This window comes from Lytechinus variegatus, chromosome 12 (genome assembly GCF_018143015.1).
Source record: "Lytechinus variegatus isolate NC3 chromosome 12, Lvar_3.0, whole genome shotgun sequence".
Lineage (NCBI taxonomy): Eukaryota > Metazoa > Echinodermata > Echinoidea > Temnopleuroida > Toxopneustidae > Lytechinus > Lytechinus variegatus.
In genome coordinates, this window is record NC_054751.1 from 28,163,196 (window position 1) to 28,181,213 (window position 18,018).

Genomic DNA, 18,018 nt, shown 5'->3' on the forward strand with positions numbered 1-18,018 from the left:
GCCGACTTCATGTCATTCATGAAAGAACGCAAGGGGGTAAACCTACATTTTCAAAAGTGACAGACCTTAATGCAGCGCTCAAATCTCATCAACTTCATACAGCTTCATGTATGACAGTTCTTCCGCCGTGAATGTTTCGCAGGAAGATTTATTGAGATGCATCGGCCAGTATTATACCAGACAGCCAACATTCAGAAGTTACAAAATACGGTTTTAATAGCCGAAACCTTATAATCTTTGCACTATTTCTATTGATTTTCCTTTCGCTATTTCAAGCAGGGCAGTCAATTGAGTAACATTATATGGAGCATTCTTTGAAAAAGAATGAGCTTTGAAATTCATTGAATATAAACTGGTTGACAGAAAAGTATTTAAGACGAAAGAAAAATGAAACGAAAGTGTTACATATATGATAAAGCATTACCAATGACTACACCAATACGTGTTTAATTCGTACATGTATAGGCTATATTCTGGTTTGAAATTGACTACATTTTAAATGATATATTTCAAGTAAGTGGATTTGACGACATTGCTTAATCATCTAATCCTGTTTTTTCTATATCAATAATACAAATTCTTTTATTCGCAGCGCAAAATCATTTTTTCATACCAAGAATGAGATTTATTTTTATCAAGAAATTAATTTAGAAGCAAAAGATTAAGTGATAAAAAGGTTTGCCTTAATACGTCGGTATATTCTCTGGCTTAAACCTCCAGCTGGGACGGTGGCCAGCCCCTTAATTTTAATACGCCACGAAGATCCCAAAGCTTATTAGCACCGTGCAGCTAAGCCACATGCACGATACCCTTCTTCCGAAACGGTTCTTGGGGGATTTGACAAGATGTTCAGTATTATTAAATAAGACATCGATCATTCAAGAGTTACAAAATGAAGATTTAATAGCCGAAACCTTATGATTTTCATCGAATCTGCATTGATTTTTCCATGCCGCTTGAGGCTATTCAATGATGATGATCAGGGAATATTGTAATGAAGTGAAGTGACCGATCGAATACACAAAGTAAAAACAAGCCCATTGGTGGTTGGGAAAGAGAGGTTGATGAGTATTCGGATAGGTAAAATGATAAAGAAGACATGTAAGATGAGATCCCGATATTTCTGAAAACTTTCGTCAGCTTTTATGAAAAGGAGAATGGTAAATCAACATAAGTTAAATTGATAGATATACAGATAAAAAGAGAAGGAGATGGATTGAGATAAAGAGAGGGAGAGTAAGAGGTTGAGAGAGGGAGAGAGGAAGAGAGAGGTGGCGGACAGATAGAGAGTGAGAGAGGGTGAGGGAGAGAGATGAGGGAATAGGTAAGTAGAACATCCTATCCCATACTACCATTTTTCTCATTTTCATAATAACGGTAATCGCCTTTTCTATTATCTTCATCAAACTACCAACTTGACAACCACAGTTTCAATCATCATCACCATCCACATCATCACCATCATCAGCATTATCATCATCACCATAACTATCATCACCATCATCATCATCATCATCACCACCATCATCTTCATCACCATTATCACCATCATCATCACCATAACTATCATCGTCATCATCATCATCATCATCATCACCACCATCATCATCACCATCATCACCATCATCGTCGTCATCATCATCCCCATCATCGTCATCATCACCACCACCACCAGCACCACCATCAGTCACCATCGTCGTCAGAGTAGTCATCATCCCCATCATCATCATCGTTTTTTATCATTTTTATCATCGTCATCGTCGTCGTCGTCCTCATCATCATTATCCTCATCGTTATCATCGCGTTATCACCATTAGGCCTACAATCATCATCGTCATCATCAATCATCATCACCATCATCATAATCGCCATCATCATCATCATCATCGTCGTCATCATCATCATCATCATCACGTCGTCATCACCACCACCATCTTCCTCCTCCTCCTCATCATCATTAATTAACTCCCTATACGATTTTTTTTCTCATGTAAAAAGAGTTGCGTCGTGGTTTCTGATTAAGAGGAATCCGCCTTGTCATCTGCCTTCGAGCAACATTGGCTTATTAACTGTTCTAAATTAATTTGCGACAAATGAGAAGAGAAAAACCTTAAAATCTTATACATTTAATAATGCATTGACATTGTGTCGTGTCTTCAATGAAACAGGATGAAAAGAATTAAATCTAACAAACTTGTGAAATCGACAAAAAAAGGCAAATTAACAGTGGTTTTCATTTTTCTTTTCATATCCATGCGCATACCCTTGCCTTGCACGTTGTAAGATGCTGTCACTTGCGAGGTCTTCATTTATCTTTGAATAAATCTGTATCACTTACTGATCGCATTTAATCACATCTATATAGAAAGAACTTTTCTATTTTATTGTATTATTGTGAAAAGTGAGAGTATCAACTGAAATGGCAAGAAATCAAGTATTTGAAGAAAGTGAATACGAATCTCTGCAACTTCTTCTTTCCCTTCAATCTCCACAGCATGGTTAGGGATGAGTGAATTCACCACCTTCATAACCTAGAATTATTTGAGAAAATAAGCAGTAAAAATGAAAGAGAAAGGCGTCAGATAAGCGGAAAAGTAATTTTAACGATAGTGATATACTGACAACTGGGAAAATGTGTGTTCGAACAAATTTATTGTAAACGAATACATAGGATTAAATCATTTAGCCATTATGATATGACAGATAAAAAGATTAATTAAAATAAAACAATAATCAAATATTCTCATCAACGGAAATGATTGATGTCGGGGGGAGGGGGTAAGACTGACGTCACATTTTTCTCTGAATCAGTGGTTGTATAGACTTACATGTACCAGTAGTGGCCCAGATCGACTTTTTTCTCCCTTTCCCCCTGTTTTCTAATTTTCCTGCCATTTATTTTTCATTAGGACCTACTTGAATAGTCAAGGGGGCTTTCCGCTCAGGTGTACCGCCCCTATTGCAGCAAAGGAGTAGTTTTTTTTGCAGGAGTTTCTGCATTTTATTCATAAATCAACAAATGAAAATAGAATGATACAATAACAATGACATAAATGAGTACATTTTTGTGTGACAATCGAAAATATAAATAATGAATAAGGTTGAAAAATACATAAATGAAGCACGTAAAATAGTAATTTTGGAGCCCGAGTCTTTATGGATCATGCAGAATATAATATGTATATAACCAGATCTGGCCAACAAAATAGTATAAAAAAATACAGATACTATGTAACAATGATCGAGTTTGCGGTTGAGTAATTGGGCGTCAAATTAAACTGAATTAGTAAATGCACAATATTGTCCCTTTTCCCATGCACCCCCCATCCATCCAAGCATCCTGGAATCAAAACTTTAAGTTTACACTGATGACAAAGAATGAGAAAGAAAGAAAAATCTTCGCCCCCTCAAAAAAAAAGAACTACCAAAACAGACAGCAAGAGAAAAGAAGGGAAAGTACACAAAAGAAATCATACACCATTAATACAAATAAACAAAATAATGAAAGCCGGAAGGCGGTATAAAATTGCATCAAACAAACAAACAAACGAAATAATCCACCAATACACATAAACAAATGAAAGCAGGAAGGCCGTATAAAACAGCCCCCCCCCCAAAAAAAAAAAAACGATCGAAGGGCAGTATGTGCAGTGTGTAGCAGACCGATAAAGCTGGATAATTCTTATACAAGATACAATAAATGCACAATTGAATAACTTTCAGTTTGGGTAATAAAATTGGAAGTTTCGTGAAAAACAGAACAAATATAATATGACCTATTTGAAACTGCATGAAGGGCCGCGGATCTATATTTGGACTCGGTAAATATCGATCGAGAGTGCTGCAAGAAGTAGTTTATATTTTTCTGCCTAAAACAGAAAACCTAAAAAAATAAGTCAATTATCAAGAGAATATAAATTTGGGAAGAAATCGAAACAATCCAAGACGCTTGAAGGGAATAATTCAATGATAAGAAAAAATATATTTCGGACTCCTTGCATCACGTCCAGCTGATTGCGAATTGTTCTTCTATATTCTCAGTCTGCTTAAACATGTATAACATGCTTGTATATGTGTTTTTATGACTTCAATCCATATGCAATATGTTTAACTATAAGATATTAATCAGTGAATTTTTTATGTATTTTGAATCACCATCTTTGCTCAAGAGCTATTACAAGACCGAGTGAATCAGAACAAAACTACATCATAAATTACCAAATTAATGAAGAAAAAAATTGTCCAGAAAACTTTCATCGTATCTCCTCACCTGGAAGAATACCTTCTCCAAAATAGTTTGATACCATTTTACGTGTACATGTTTATGCTTGGATTTGGATGTGAAAGTTTTGAATAGAAAAATGAAATGAATTTTAACTGATATTTACTCAGTGCAACTCTGAAGCAGGAGCGTAATGATTTATGACATCATAGACAAGTATTCATTCATTGCATCCATGTCTTTCTACTTTGACGCAAATTGAATTTCACAAATGCATCTTCCCAAGCTGAAAACAAACAATAAGTCATCACAAACCATTGAAAAAAAAAATTGAAATTTATGCACGTTGTGTTACATAACATAATATACTCGTTTATAGCGTCGCAATTCCAAAACTTAAAATTCTAATAACTTTCTTATTCATTGTTTAATGGATTTCCGCAAAACTTCAGCAATATTTTTTTTCTGCCATTTTTACAACAAACTTTTCTTCAGGGTGAACCCGGGGGGGGGGGGGGCACTTACATTGACGAGTGGTTACCATGCGCGACCAAAAAAACACGTAAATGTCTTTTTCACGATAGGGCACGTTACGTACGTAACGTGATAAGGGTGTCAAAAACACAAAAATAATGAAAAAAGGGTATCTATTTCTCTAGGAAAATTACGTGTTTAGGGTCGAATTTGTGGGATGATAAAACAAAATTAAAATGTATTATAAAGGATGTCCTTTTAGCCCCAACACTTCGTGTTTAGAGTCCGATTTGCGCGAGGTGTAGAAGGTGGGGTCGTATACTAAACCAAATTAGATAAAGCCGACGACCGAAGGACCCGTAACAAGAAAACATTCCTGTACTTGTTTAGGGGTTCATTTCAGGGAATATTTGCCAAGAGTATCGTTTTGTTTCCAATACTTGGGTTTCAGACGCCAATACTTGTTAAGGGGTGCATTTTCAGAATATGGAAATTACGTGTTTAGGGTGCTTTTCGAGACCCCATGGTCGCGCATGGTATCCATTCGTAAATGGAAGTGGCCCCCCCCGGGGGGTGAACTTCCTCTATAAATCTACGCCAATGATTATATTCAAGTGCAAGGAAATGAAATCGAGTGAGAATTAAACATGGTAAAGTCTTGAATACGTCTACTAAATTGAAAGCTGCTCAGCGACAACCCAACGCGAAAATTGAGCTTAAAACAAACTCATTTATATATCTTTACGTTTGTCCATGTGAAATTTAAAGAATCGTGCCAAGAATAGTATCATCATTTAATGTGTTGTCGCTGTGAAATCCCACATGAACTTTGTTAAGTTAAGTTCTATTGGGTCCCGAGCAGCTCGATTCGATTTCACCTCCCCAGTTACAGCGGCTTTCTCGACCCGGCTTTAGTTCCCCAGTCAAGCCAGTACTCCCCGGGCGCCACTCTTTCAAGTACCGTACCTGTCCTTTTGGGCTTGTTGTTCGAGGTATCTACAAACTACACTGGCACTGCTGCAACTGTCCTGGATCACATCAGTCTCTGAGCTCTGATCACCGAATAATGATTAGCCATGCCTTGTATTGCAATAGGGCTACCAGTCACAGCATTGGATGTTACAGAAAATTTCATATTGGCAGGTGAGAAATGACAGAAAAAGAAGCAAAAAATTAAAAGAAAGATACCTAATATAGCTAATGAGCCATGATGAATTATTGATGGTATATTTTGATATGATATCTATCATTCATATTATTAATTTCAGTTTTATTCAACCTTTCAACAATGCTATGGCATGCGCATAGAAGAAGGAATGAAAGAAAGATGGAAAGAAGTGAGATAGCTAGTGAAAGAGATATTAACAACATGTTAAGAGGGAGGGGGTGGGTTGAATGAAAAGAAGAAGAGGAAGGTCGGGGAAGAAGAGTAGGCCATAATATTCTTTGATGTACAGACCTATACATTTTTTTAAAACATCAGAATCTAGAGATAATTCAGGTCCCCTGGTTGCTTGCTCACAGGCATTTGTGCTTTCTTAGCAGTCAGGTAAAAACCTCGGTATAACATAAGACATGAATGTGAAAGCAAGCATGTAAAAAAGAGAAAATAGGCCTAGAGATCTAGTAAATTGTAAAATTAGTTGCAAGTTTATTATATTCAGTCAAAAAAGTATTTTTATTAAATCAAAAAAATATTTTTTGATTCATGACCAGGTGAAGGCCCATTTCTTCATGTATTTGACCTTTCGGCCGAACAGGCTTCACGGTTCAGCACTCAAGTCTTACATCACCAAGTAATTCATGGAATAAGGAAAGGTGAGAATGATCTGTAGTTTAAATGAAGGGCAGCTCCTCCCCTGACTTCAAAACTGCTTGCATAGATGTTACACTCTTAATTATTCATACAGGCCTACTGATGCTGGTTTTTTCTATTCAATTCATTTATTTGACATCCTCTAAAAATACAATAACAAAACGAAAATATCTTGAAGAAAAAAAATCAAATGTTTCAACAGTACAGAAGGATATCGCAGACAAGGTCAAGTCAGATTGTTTCAACTTTGCCATAATAATCAACACTTTGATTGTGGGCATCAACAGAAGGACAAGAGAAAAGAGAAAAATAACTTAATTAACAATAAAAAAAAATATTGATCAATATCAGTGCTTGTATTGATCTTTGCTATTGTATTCCTGAAAATTAATGAATAAAATGGCTTAAAATTACTGGAAGATGTAATAATTGAAGAACATGTAGTCCAAGTAGCATAGCAAACAAAAATATAAACATGACTCTGAACAAACATGCTAAGACATCTCACTATTATTATGACATCACAATCACCAAATTACATGAGCTGTGTGATATAAAAACATTACCTTTCTTTTCTAGGTCATGGATCCACTTTCGCTGTGTTTGGACAGAAAGCAATCAACTTTGTCAAGATAGATCAGCAAAACAAATGGTAAACTAATTCATCCATTCAGGAGATTTAAACATATGTAGCAAGATCAAAAGTTAAGCATTTGCTTGTGAATTAAAAGAAACATTGTTTTGCAAGTGATCTAAGAGAGAGGAAGTAAAGGAGGGGTAAGATGAGAAGTTATTATCCTATCCATGTGTGGGAAAAGAATGCAAGTTAGAACCCCAAAGTGGTAGAAAGAGATATAATAAAGAATGCAGAGAAAAATCTATCTTGTGTAAAGTGTGAAAATAATCCAACAGTGTGTTTTATAAAATTATTTTAGAAATTGCACACCAAGCACAATTTTGCAAATTGGCAGTCTTGTTTTGATGATTTAATATATCCAATATACTGGAAATAAAATGTTCCTAAATACATGGTAATGTCATCGGTGTGTTGGTAGAGCGTCCGTCTCACAGCTGGGAGGTCAGGGGTTCAAACCTTGGCCGCGTCAGACCAAAAGACGTTAAAAGATGGGAGTTGCTGCTAACCTGTTTGGTGTTCAACAATTAAAGGGATAGAACCTCGTTGATCTGGTGCTGCACAGCAGCTGCAGTGCCCACGATCAATTGGGCAAAACAAATTTTCGGAATATTTCATTTCTGATGTCTATTTCGAACAATGAAATATGGATGGATTTCAAATACAATTGTTACATTCTGCATTTAAATGTTTCAATATAACCAATGTGGTAAGAAGTAATTGAAATGTACTATTTATGGTATTAGAGGCTGTTTCCTGAAGCTGTTTGTAAATTCATGTTGCAATTTTACATTACATACGTAGATAATGATTCCATTGCCTTTTTTTCCTCTCACTGTATCTCTCTCTCACACAGTATATTTCTCCTAAATAATGCTCATGAAGTCACAGACTGGATATGGGATGTGTGCTGGCTCCAGTCAAACACTGTTACAAGTGACACGAACAATTATGCCAATGAGGGAAAGGAAAAGGAACATTCATTGGATGCCATTCTCCCCAATACGATGGTTGCCATAGCGACCGGCCACAACGCTGTTCTCCTGTGGGACGTTGCTAAGATGTGTGTTTTAACATCAGTCCACTGCCAAGAAAACTGCATTTTGTATCTTTTTTATTTGAATACATACTGATACATACAATATACAGGTAGAGGGTTTATATTGATCATGGAAGTTTCTGTAAAATGAAAAAAATCTAGAATTCAAATTTGTGGAATTCATGAAATATACATAAATTCCTCTGGAATGTCATTGAAAATTACTAGTATTCAAGCCATTTTGGTTTCTAGATTAATTTATTTGTGTCTTTTGAAATCTTACATTGTATGAAAGGTTCATGCTTACACTTATGTCAATTAGTAATTTAAATTTGTGTATTTCTGCTCTGGAAGTCATGAAAAGTTGCATTTCAAGTGGTGCTGTTCAAAATATCAGGAACTGTGGTCTCTCATTGCATCTGAGCTGGTTCATAGTCATTAATTCAATCATTGAAAATTTCAAGTTCTCAAGACCAGCCATAGAAATTGACACTTCCTCTGGTTGCCTCCATGGATACCTTGACTTCAAGTCTTCAGATACTCGGCAAAGTTCATCGGTCAAACATGGAATGACCTGGTGCTGGCGGCTGGTACAGTCTTCAACCAGGTTGTGTTTTGGCGCCCTCGCGGGTCGAGAGATGTGTCAGGACGTGTTGTAGTTGATTATAGATTCAAGGGACATCAAGTAAGTATGTTACTTTGTTAGTGCTAATCTCTGGAAGAGTCTCCTATCCTCAATTATAATTGCAACACCTCTTCATTTCATCATAAATAAGTTCAAAAGTTACGTTTTATCATCAAGGCTTCCATGATTCTCCTATTGATACGATTTGATTGCATTCTTTTTTTTGTGTGTGTGTGTGTAAACTTTTTTCCTTTCATAACTTGCTTTGTATTATTGTAATCCACAGTTGAATCTATTCACATGTTAACAAACAATAAGTTGCCAGGGATGGTTTTCTGTAAATAGTTAAAATAGTAATATGGTCTTCAAAAACAAACATTACATAATTGGCTTAGCTGGGAGAGTATTTTTTTCTTCACACTGCTAAAATGTGAAGTTGTTAAGATGAATAGAGCAAAAGATATAGGAGTTTGTTTGACTCCATATTTTATGGACTGCTTGGAAAATTCACCGTGAGTGCAGAGTGTGCACATCTCATACTTGAGAGTGAACTTCAAACCTTGTTTTCTCCTTATTTTTTGGGAGCTGACTTAATTTCTTCAGCGTTCAACCAAGTACTGTCAGGGTTATTGTTGATCAATGTTGGCAAGTTATTTATCATTTCAAAGCTTGGGATGTGCTTTTTTTTAACTTGAAAATCTAAAAATTGAAAGTTGTTGACGTATTGTTGGTTTGGGATTTGGATGCTAGTCACACTTTAAAAATTAATGTTTATTATCTGTTTTTTATAATTTCATTTCAACTTTGTTGTCTGTTAATTTTATTACATCCACATTGTTAAACATTTTGATATAAATTGTCATGAAAAGTGCTATACATGTATAAGACTAAGTTCTTATATTTATATTCTTGCAGGGTGTTATCTTTAACATTACCTACAATGCAAAGTTAGGGTTGCTGGCTACTGTCTCTGACGATCGCAGCATCCGCTTGTGGCGCCACCAGCATCCCCCGAGGCCATCGGGAGATAGACCCACTGAACCTGAGCATATCCTCTATGGACACAGTGCCAGGGTTTGGTGCGCAGAAATTCTTAGTGATAGGATAGTAAGCATTGGAGAGGTGAGTAGTGCATTTCTCAATGGAAATATTTCAACCATTAAATATATCCATTTCACAATCCTAGCATTCAAGTTTCACCCGGTGACCCAACATTTTCTCCTGCGAAAATTGCTCCAGGCTTTGTTTCATCTGAGCTAGTGTAGGGTTAGGGTGGCAAAAAGGATTTTATTTAAGATTTAGAGTTTAGTCTAGGGTAGGGTGTACTGTTAAATCCATCATTGAACTTGGTCATTCGATTGGTGTGTAGAATTGATTGCGGAGTATTTGTCGCCAGAGCAAATATCGTGGAATTGTTGTGCTCTCATTGTGAGGACACTCCTCATTAATCCTGAGAGCTGAGAAAATGGTCGACCACACATCGCTCTCACCACCGTTTACATTAATCACAGTGTCTCTCTTTCAAAGTGATTACAAGCACCATTTGAACGCTAAACATTTTTCCTTGTCACTGCCTGTTCTGGTTAGTTCTCATTCTTCCCTCCATATGGGATTCACCGTTTAGTTAAATATGTTATACACTTTTTAACCCTCATTCGCAGCGTGTGCTCTCTTGGAAAAAAAGTGGTGGATATGCATGGGTGGTCCATGTATTTTGAAACACACAAATTTTTCATAATGGGGGCAGACTTGTTATTTTGAATTATTTGTATGCATTCTAGGATTTTGTTTAAAGAAATATCTCTTATTGATTTCATAGAGGGGGTTTATTATTATGTAAGGATATATAAAATAAGCTGCATTTGTAATAAACAGGGAAAATTACACAGGGCTGAAGCGATTTATCCCCCAAAATGCAAAAAAGAGCCCTGAAAACTATGTAAATGAGTCCTGGAAATGCCCATTCATTGTGATGGTAAAACTTATCTGTCGCAGATTTAGGCAGTATTTTGCGAAAAGTAGCCCCCCAAAATATATATTTTTTTGCCAGGTAATAATGAAATATGCACAATTCTTTACTTGCATTATGTGAATAATACTCCCTGATTTTTTTTTTTTGGTCACTTTCTGTACCACGAATAGGATGCTACATGCTGCATCTGGAACATGAATGGAGAAATAGTGCAAAAACTCAAGAGTCACAAGGTAGGTGTAACAGCGAGTGGCTTTGGTCATTATAATTTGGGCTCGACAGCGTTATGGTTGGCGCATACACACTGGTTGGTTGGGCTTGATGGGCAGTTTTCTCACTGCTAAGATCATTTTATAATCATGCAAAGTCAATGGAGTAGTGCACGCAGAAGTGAAATATTCTAACACAGACTGCCAGATTAATCGTAATAAAATATCTTTAAAATGATAATCTAAATTCTGTTAACCATGCCAAGAAAATAATCCATGCTTCTGTTGATACTTTTATCTACTCCTGTAAATGAGATCAAACTAGTGACACAATGTGACAGATTTTGGCCAAGTAAACTAAGAGCACCATAAAATAGTTATTTGTTATGGCCCAATCTGGAATAAAACAGTATGAAAATCTTGCAATATCATTCAGTTATTGAAAAAGAATGCTTGTAAATATGTCTTTTATTTTCACTAAATATACATCATTTTATTCATTCATTCATTCATCTTTCTTTCTTTTTTTTTCTTTCTTTCTTTCTTTCTTTCATTCTTTCATATAGTGAAACCATTTATGTGTTCAACTCTGAAAGTTAATTGGTTAATTTGTTAATGAAGACATGATCTGAGATAATGTTTTATTAAGATATTATTTTTAGTTATTTAAAATTTGTATTCAATTTTTTTTCAATAAATTCCCATTCATCCTCATTAATTATTTGATAGAAGTAAAATTTGGTTGAAATCATAAATTTTTAATGTGATATGACTGATTTCCTTTTTTTTTCAAATAGGGCAAGAGCATTTGGAGTTTAGCTGTTCAGAGAGATGGATCATTTGTTGTAAGTTCACTTAAAGGGATCATTTCACTTTGTAAGCTGCTGATTTAAAAAATTCCCAAACAGAGGTGGAACATGTGTATGAGTGCCTTTATTTGTCCTCAAAAACCCTGAAGCAGACCACACACAATATAGGATGAAAAACTCTAATTTATATACAAGAAGCAATTTATTAGCCTGGATTTGAGAACCGTTTGCTAGATGGGTTCAGCTTATGACCAGTTTTCTCCAATTCAAGAAGTCTGTTGGCTACTGCCTTCTGCTGTGTGTATCTCCTATACACACGCTATTATTAGCTGCACTGTACATTCAGTGTATACCTTGTACACACTGTATGTAGGTCATGCTGTGTTCATCTAGAGTTAATGTGTTGTAGTGCACAGATTCGCTGTATACACATCGTCATTGAAACCAACCTCCAAATATTTTCAAACTTTGGTTTACATCTCCAAGGTTTTGATATTGTTCCTGTAGATATGACACTTTGAAACTTTTGGGGTGGTATTTTTACACTATAAACCCAATGTTTAACCCATTTTTAAGAACCAAAATTAGATTTTTTAAAAATCAGAGCAAAGTGAAATGATCACTTTAAATGAAACGAATGAGTGACATCATTAATAGCTACTGCTATATAATGTTACTTTATATTTGTTTCATTTAAATGCTAAAATTTTCTTAAGAATATGATTTTTTTACAGCCTTTTGAAGCTAGGTAACACAATTATGTCCTATCCTGTGGAGCGTTGTGGCCCAGTGGATTAGTCTCCGGACTTTGAAACAGAGGGTCGTGAGTTCAAATCTCAGCCATGGCGTAATTTCCTTCGGCAAGAAATTTATCCACATTGTGCCGCAATCGACCCAGGTGAGGTGAATGGGTACCCGATAGGAAGAAATTCCTCGAATGTTCGAGCACCTGATCAAGGTAGCCGTGCTAAAGCCGGGGTAATAATAATAGCAGGGCCCGCTGGGAGAACAGTTTTCGGAACTAAAGTAGCTACCGTGGGTAAATATGCTGTTATTTTTATTATTATTATTATTGTTCTACCAGTATTATATTTTAAAGAATCTTATCTCATTGTCTTTGTGCATATAATGTTGCTAAACTATGCTGCATCATAATGACTTAAACAATACTTGCTTAGCACGTATAAAGCAGGCTCCATTTACCTCACCTGGGTTGAGTGCAGCACAATGTAGAAGTCAAAGCACTCTACAATATTGTAGCATAATTACCCTCAGACTGGCTTTAGCAGAGCAGCTGCTACTCACTCATGGTTTCAAAGAATAAATTCACGGGAGGCTCCATTTACCCCACCTTGGTTGAGTGCAGCACAATGTAGATCAGTTTCTTGCTGAAGGAAATTGACACTTGGTGTTGGATTTAAAGCCATGACTCTTTTATTAAGAGAAAGGACTCAGAACCACTACAGCATGATGCCCCCAAATATTTGGAATTTTGGAATAATGTTGGTACACTTTTTGCTACACTAGATCTTCCTGATTTCCTCTCAGAAAGTTATGTTCTTTTTGGTATCTGTAAGCCCTAAATTCCCAGAAATATATTTTTATTGATCTTTCTGCTCCTGTCAGGTAAACTATACACAACAAAAAAAGTAAGTCCCCCCTTAAACAAACATCAATAATTTCCCAACCAATGCGAGTTTTTAGTATATTTTTATATGAGCGTGTAGGTAATTTTATAAGCTACCCTCTGAGTAAATGGTGTGGACTTATTTTGCGTCATGCTTCAGTGAGCACCGTCGGAAGACAAAAATGTCACTTTTCAAAAGTCACAAGCCAAATATCATGACTTTGATTCCATTTTACTGGAACTAATTCCACATTCTTATCATGAAAAATAGTTAGAAGGCTTGTAAAAGGTACTTTCTAAAGTACGATACAACTTTTTCGGCTAAATTTCACGGTTGAATAAACACAAGTCCAAATTTGAAATAATTCGATTTTTTTACACATTTATATCAGTAAGTATGAAAGAATATGATGACAGTTATTTTTGGGAAGAGTATCTTTAACAATATTCATCGTTTCACGGTTCAATGAACATTTAATAAAACAAAAAATACGATTTTCAAATATCATAGGCAAGTATTGTTTCATTTTGGTTACTGAAAATGATTTTTTCTCAACTTTTGCGTTATGTTCACGACCATTTAACATGCTTCAATGATTCAAAGGCGTTTAATTAAACATTCACACTTGAATGAACATGTGGAATTTGTTGCTCTCTTTTTTACGTTATTGGAAAAAATGCAATTCTTAACTATGGATATCTGTTTAAAACCTCCTTGCATTGTTCATTTGATTTGATTTTTACGAAAATCCCGATGTTTAATGCATCAGTGAGCACACAATATTCGAAAATTATGCAATTGAGAGGAAAGTTCAAAGCCTTGGCCCCACTCTGTGCCGTGTTGAATGTTTATTTTGGTGTGCACACCTTTTGGATAGTGTTACTCTGAGGCCATGTGCGAGGTTTCATGAAATAACTGTTGGCAGAAGAAGCAAAAAACGTCCATGAAACAAACCCTCATTTCATATTTGTGAAAATTTTGGCTTCTTCTCTCATAGACTTGTGTACATTACGGGTGCATATGTTAAATAATAAGTAACCCCTCATTCAGTATGGTGGAACTTTTTTTCAAGGCTGTCTTTAGCAATGTCATTTGGCAGTAATGTTTATCAACCTATGGGCAGAATTCTGTGCATAAATGAAATCGATAGGTTTATTCATGGATGAGTGAGCACGCATCAAAGAGGGAAAATTGGTATTTTCAATGTCACAGACTCATTTTAAAGGGTAATAAAGTGAATATTGAGGGCAAATTCGGTTTCAAATGTTTTTGTTTTATCATCCATCATTTCTATCACCACACATTTTCCGAACTTAAAACATTTTCATGGTCGAGCGAGCACAATCGAAAACTTAGGAATGAATACTCTTTATACGGCATAAATGTATTCTTTTCGTAACAATTTCTCATGATCAGTTTAATTTATGGGCAAATTAGTGGTGGACCCAGAATTTTGAAATGGGGGAGGGGCCTATAATCGGGGGAGCCACCAACATTTTCAAATTTTAACATGATCTCGCAAGTTGTAAAGGATACTACCATAACCCCCTATGAATATGATGATACGTCACACTTTCAAAGTGTGGGGGAGGGGCTGAGTCAAAAATTGGGGGGGGGGGGCTGACCATGCAAAAAATCACAATCGTATGGTCATTTTTACATTTTAGTACATGCTTTTTTAAAAAAAGCGGGGGGGGGGAGGCTGAACCCCCTCCCCCGCTTTCGCAGCCCCTGCAATACAATGTGCTCACTCAACCGTGAACATATGATATCAAAATTGTGTGTGGAGTGGCTAAATGATGGATAGTAAACCAGTCTAACACCATAAAATTCACCTAAAAAACAACTTTTGTCCAACATTGTATTTGCGCAATCTGAAACACGACTCTTGTGACTTTCAAAAATGGTCATTTTTAATTCAATCTTTGATTACTCATGCATGACTCAACCGATCAATCTCGTATTTTTCCAGGAGTTGCCTAATGAGTGTAGAAAACCACCTACGAAATATATCTCAAAATAATTCTGTTCAAAAGTTACAGCAATTAGATTTAGGGGGGACTTACTTTTTTTGTTGTGTATATATATTTTTAGATGTCGATGTGATGAAACAAAACTTACTCTCCCCCATTTTTGTAACTTTCTTTTATCATTTGAAACTGTTGAACATACCGTAGCACAAAGGAAATGCAAATTAGAAAAACATGATGGCAAGTGGGCTATCATTCTGAATACTTTAAAGAGGCGATAAAGCAGAAGGCTGTTTTTGTAATGTTTATTTTTTTTATAGGCCAAGTGCCTGATTTTTTTGTTGTTAACAAACATATATGTTTTCTTATTTTATACTATTTTGTATGTTAGACGTGTTATTTTATATGCCAACGTCATCTGAACTTTAATATGTGATCCATTACACCATGAATATTTTGTTGAATATTTTGATGGAAAGGATCAATTAAACATGAATCACAAAAAAATTATACCCCCAAATCTGAACAAGATGTATTCCTTTTTTTAAATTTTTAATCTGAAATAATGTAGGTAACAGGAGGTGGAGACAGCAGTATAAGACGATGGTCTCTTAAAAAAAAGCAACATCAGTCACCAGGTTTGTGACTAGTTTTCTTTGAATATTTATGGATTGACATCATAATAGGGTTGGTTTTGTTTGATTTGCCTCTTCGGCCACCCCTAAGATCTTGGCCATTGATAGTGCGATTGTGACAAAAACCTGAAAATGACTCGACTCTAATTAACTAATTGACAGTGCAAATGTGGTCTCAACAGTTGGATACAACTTAAAAGAAATGAAATGATGCAATGCAACATTTTTCATGTAACAGATTCATCACAAATGAATCTTGAGCTGGCTGAATCAGCCCCACCCAATCTTATTTATAAATGCAATGATGTATGTGTTGGTATGCAATGAAAAATAATGACTTAAGTGTGTTTTACATGCTTCTCCCCCATACAGCCGACACAGCTCCATCAATCTGGGATGTCCAGAGAGAGTTCAAAGCACTTCTAAAGGGTCAAGAAGAGGTCATGGGTATAGATGCAGATGTAGTGCCCAGGACACTGACCATTGCATCTAATGGTCAGCTCCTGGTTATGACACAGGGAGGGTGAGTCATAGATGGTCATTTCCAGAGTTGCCGACTGTTACGAAAAAAATTGTATTTAGTACAGAATATGACAGGAATACAGAGATACAAGAGGGCATCCAAAAAGATACAAGGTGAAAGAAGGAAAAGTAAAAAAAGATGGGGAGAAAAAAGCTAGTTTCATACGCATACAGTACTTGTAATATTGTATGTAGATATGTACATGCAAGCACTGAAATGATCTAGGGTCTAGTATATTCATATAAGTCAGCCACTTGTAGAGCAAAATAGCTGTGCATACAGCATGAGAACAGTCTATGAATAATGGTAAATATAGTCGATTGAGAAATTACGAAATTGGATAGAAAATTATTAATTATTTTCAGGGACTATATAATACTAATATTCAGTCTTCCAAAGGCTTGCAGCTCTTCATTTCTGATTCAAGCTTAAAGAGAAAAAAAGTTGTGGCGATCAAAATAATCATGAGGAGAAAAATGTTAATTTCTTGTTAGGAATGTTAGGTATCTTGTCAAAAGTCAAAGCTTTGTCTTTTGCATGGGAATCCTGTAAGCGGCCTCTCATTATCACTTCTCTTCTGAGACAATACAATGGGGAATACAGGAAAGCTGCCATAAAAAGCCTTTTACCTTGTAAAAAAACTTATGAGGTACCTTTAATACAAAAAAAAAATAATGTTGTAGAGTATATTTAAAGCACCAGATCTACAATGATTATGTGCCCAAGGCGCTGGGGAAAAGAAATATTAAAGAAAGATAATATGGAGCAGGAAAAGACAAAGGATTAAAGAAACACAGTTATAATAATGAGAGGAAAACTACTGGAAGGCAATTTTAAACAAATGGGTTTTTAGAGCAATTTTGAAACAATCGATATTTGAAATATTACGAATGGAATATGGCAACTGTTTCCACAAGGAAGGTCAAACATGTGCAAATGACCAATCCCTCCATGATTTATTGGATTTAGGAACTGCACAGCAATTTGGAATCAGAAGATCTCAAACATCGAGGAGGGTTGTATGGTATCAAGAAATTAACATTATATTCTGGGGGAGAACCATGGATACAGTGAAAAGCTAACTTCATTAACTTATTAATGGGTAACAAATGCATTAAACACAAAGTTGGAGTTTTGTATTTTCTATCTTCCTTTTCCACAGGTATTTGTTTGGTTGGTCCAATATTTCATCAACGTACCATCTTGTGATGCATGATGGGAATTATCGGTCCTACAGTGTCATGGCTTCTCCACCGTCATCACCAATGGTTGCTATCGGCAACATCAATGGCTACCTCAAACTCATCTCATTAGGTGAAGGTGGGCTAAATATCCACATTCTTGCTTGTTGGCCCATGTTGGCCCATTCGTTGTTGTATTGAACAAAATTGGGTTAGAATCTACAAGCATTGTACGGAACTATTTATGTTGTTTTCGTTTGGAAAGTCTAAATATTAATGTA

General features: G+C 35.8%; 1 protein-coding gene across 1 annotated transcript in view; it reads left to right on the forward strand.

Annotated features, from left to right (window-relative positions):
• The first annotated feature begins 5,373 nt into the window (after positions 1-5,373).
• The window catches only part of LOC121425015 (WD repeat-containing protein 6-like), a 45,445-nt gene continuing 32,800 nt past the window's right edge, over positions 5,374-18,018 (forward strand). Inside the window, exons 1-11 of the mRNA XM_041620947.1 lie at positions 5,374-5,839; positions 6,413-6,514; positions 7,092-7,164; positions 8,003-8,251; positions 8,723-8,870; positions 9,726-9,932; positions 10,953-11,015; positions 11,789-11,836; positions 15,970-16,036; positions 16,406-16,556; positions 17,719-17,876. Of these exons, the coding sequence (XP_041476881.1) occupies positions 5,773-5,839; positions 6,413-6,514; positions 7,092-7,164; positions 8,003-8,251; positions 8,723-8,870; positions 9,726-9,932; positions 10,953-11,015; positions 11,789-11,836; positions 15,970-16,036; positions 16,406-16,556; positions 17,719-17,876 (1,333 nt within the window). The 5' untranslated portion in view covers positions 5,374-5,772. The remainder of the gene's footprint in view (positions 5,840-6,412; positions 6,515-7,091; positions 7,165-8,002; positions 8,252-8,722; positions 8,871-9,725; positions 9,933-10,952; positions 11,016-11,788; positions 11,837-15,969; positions 16,037-16,405; positions 16,557-17,718; positions 17,877-18,018) is intronic.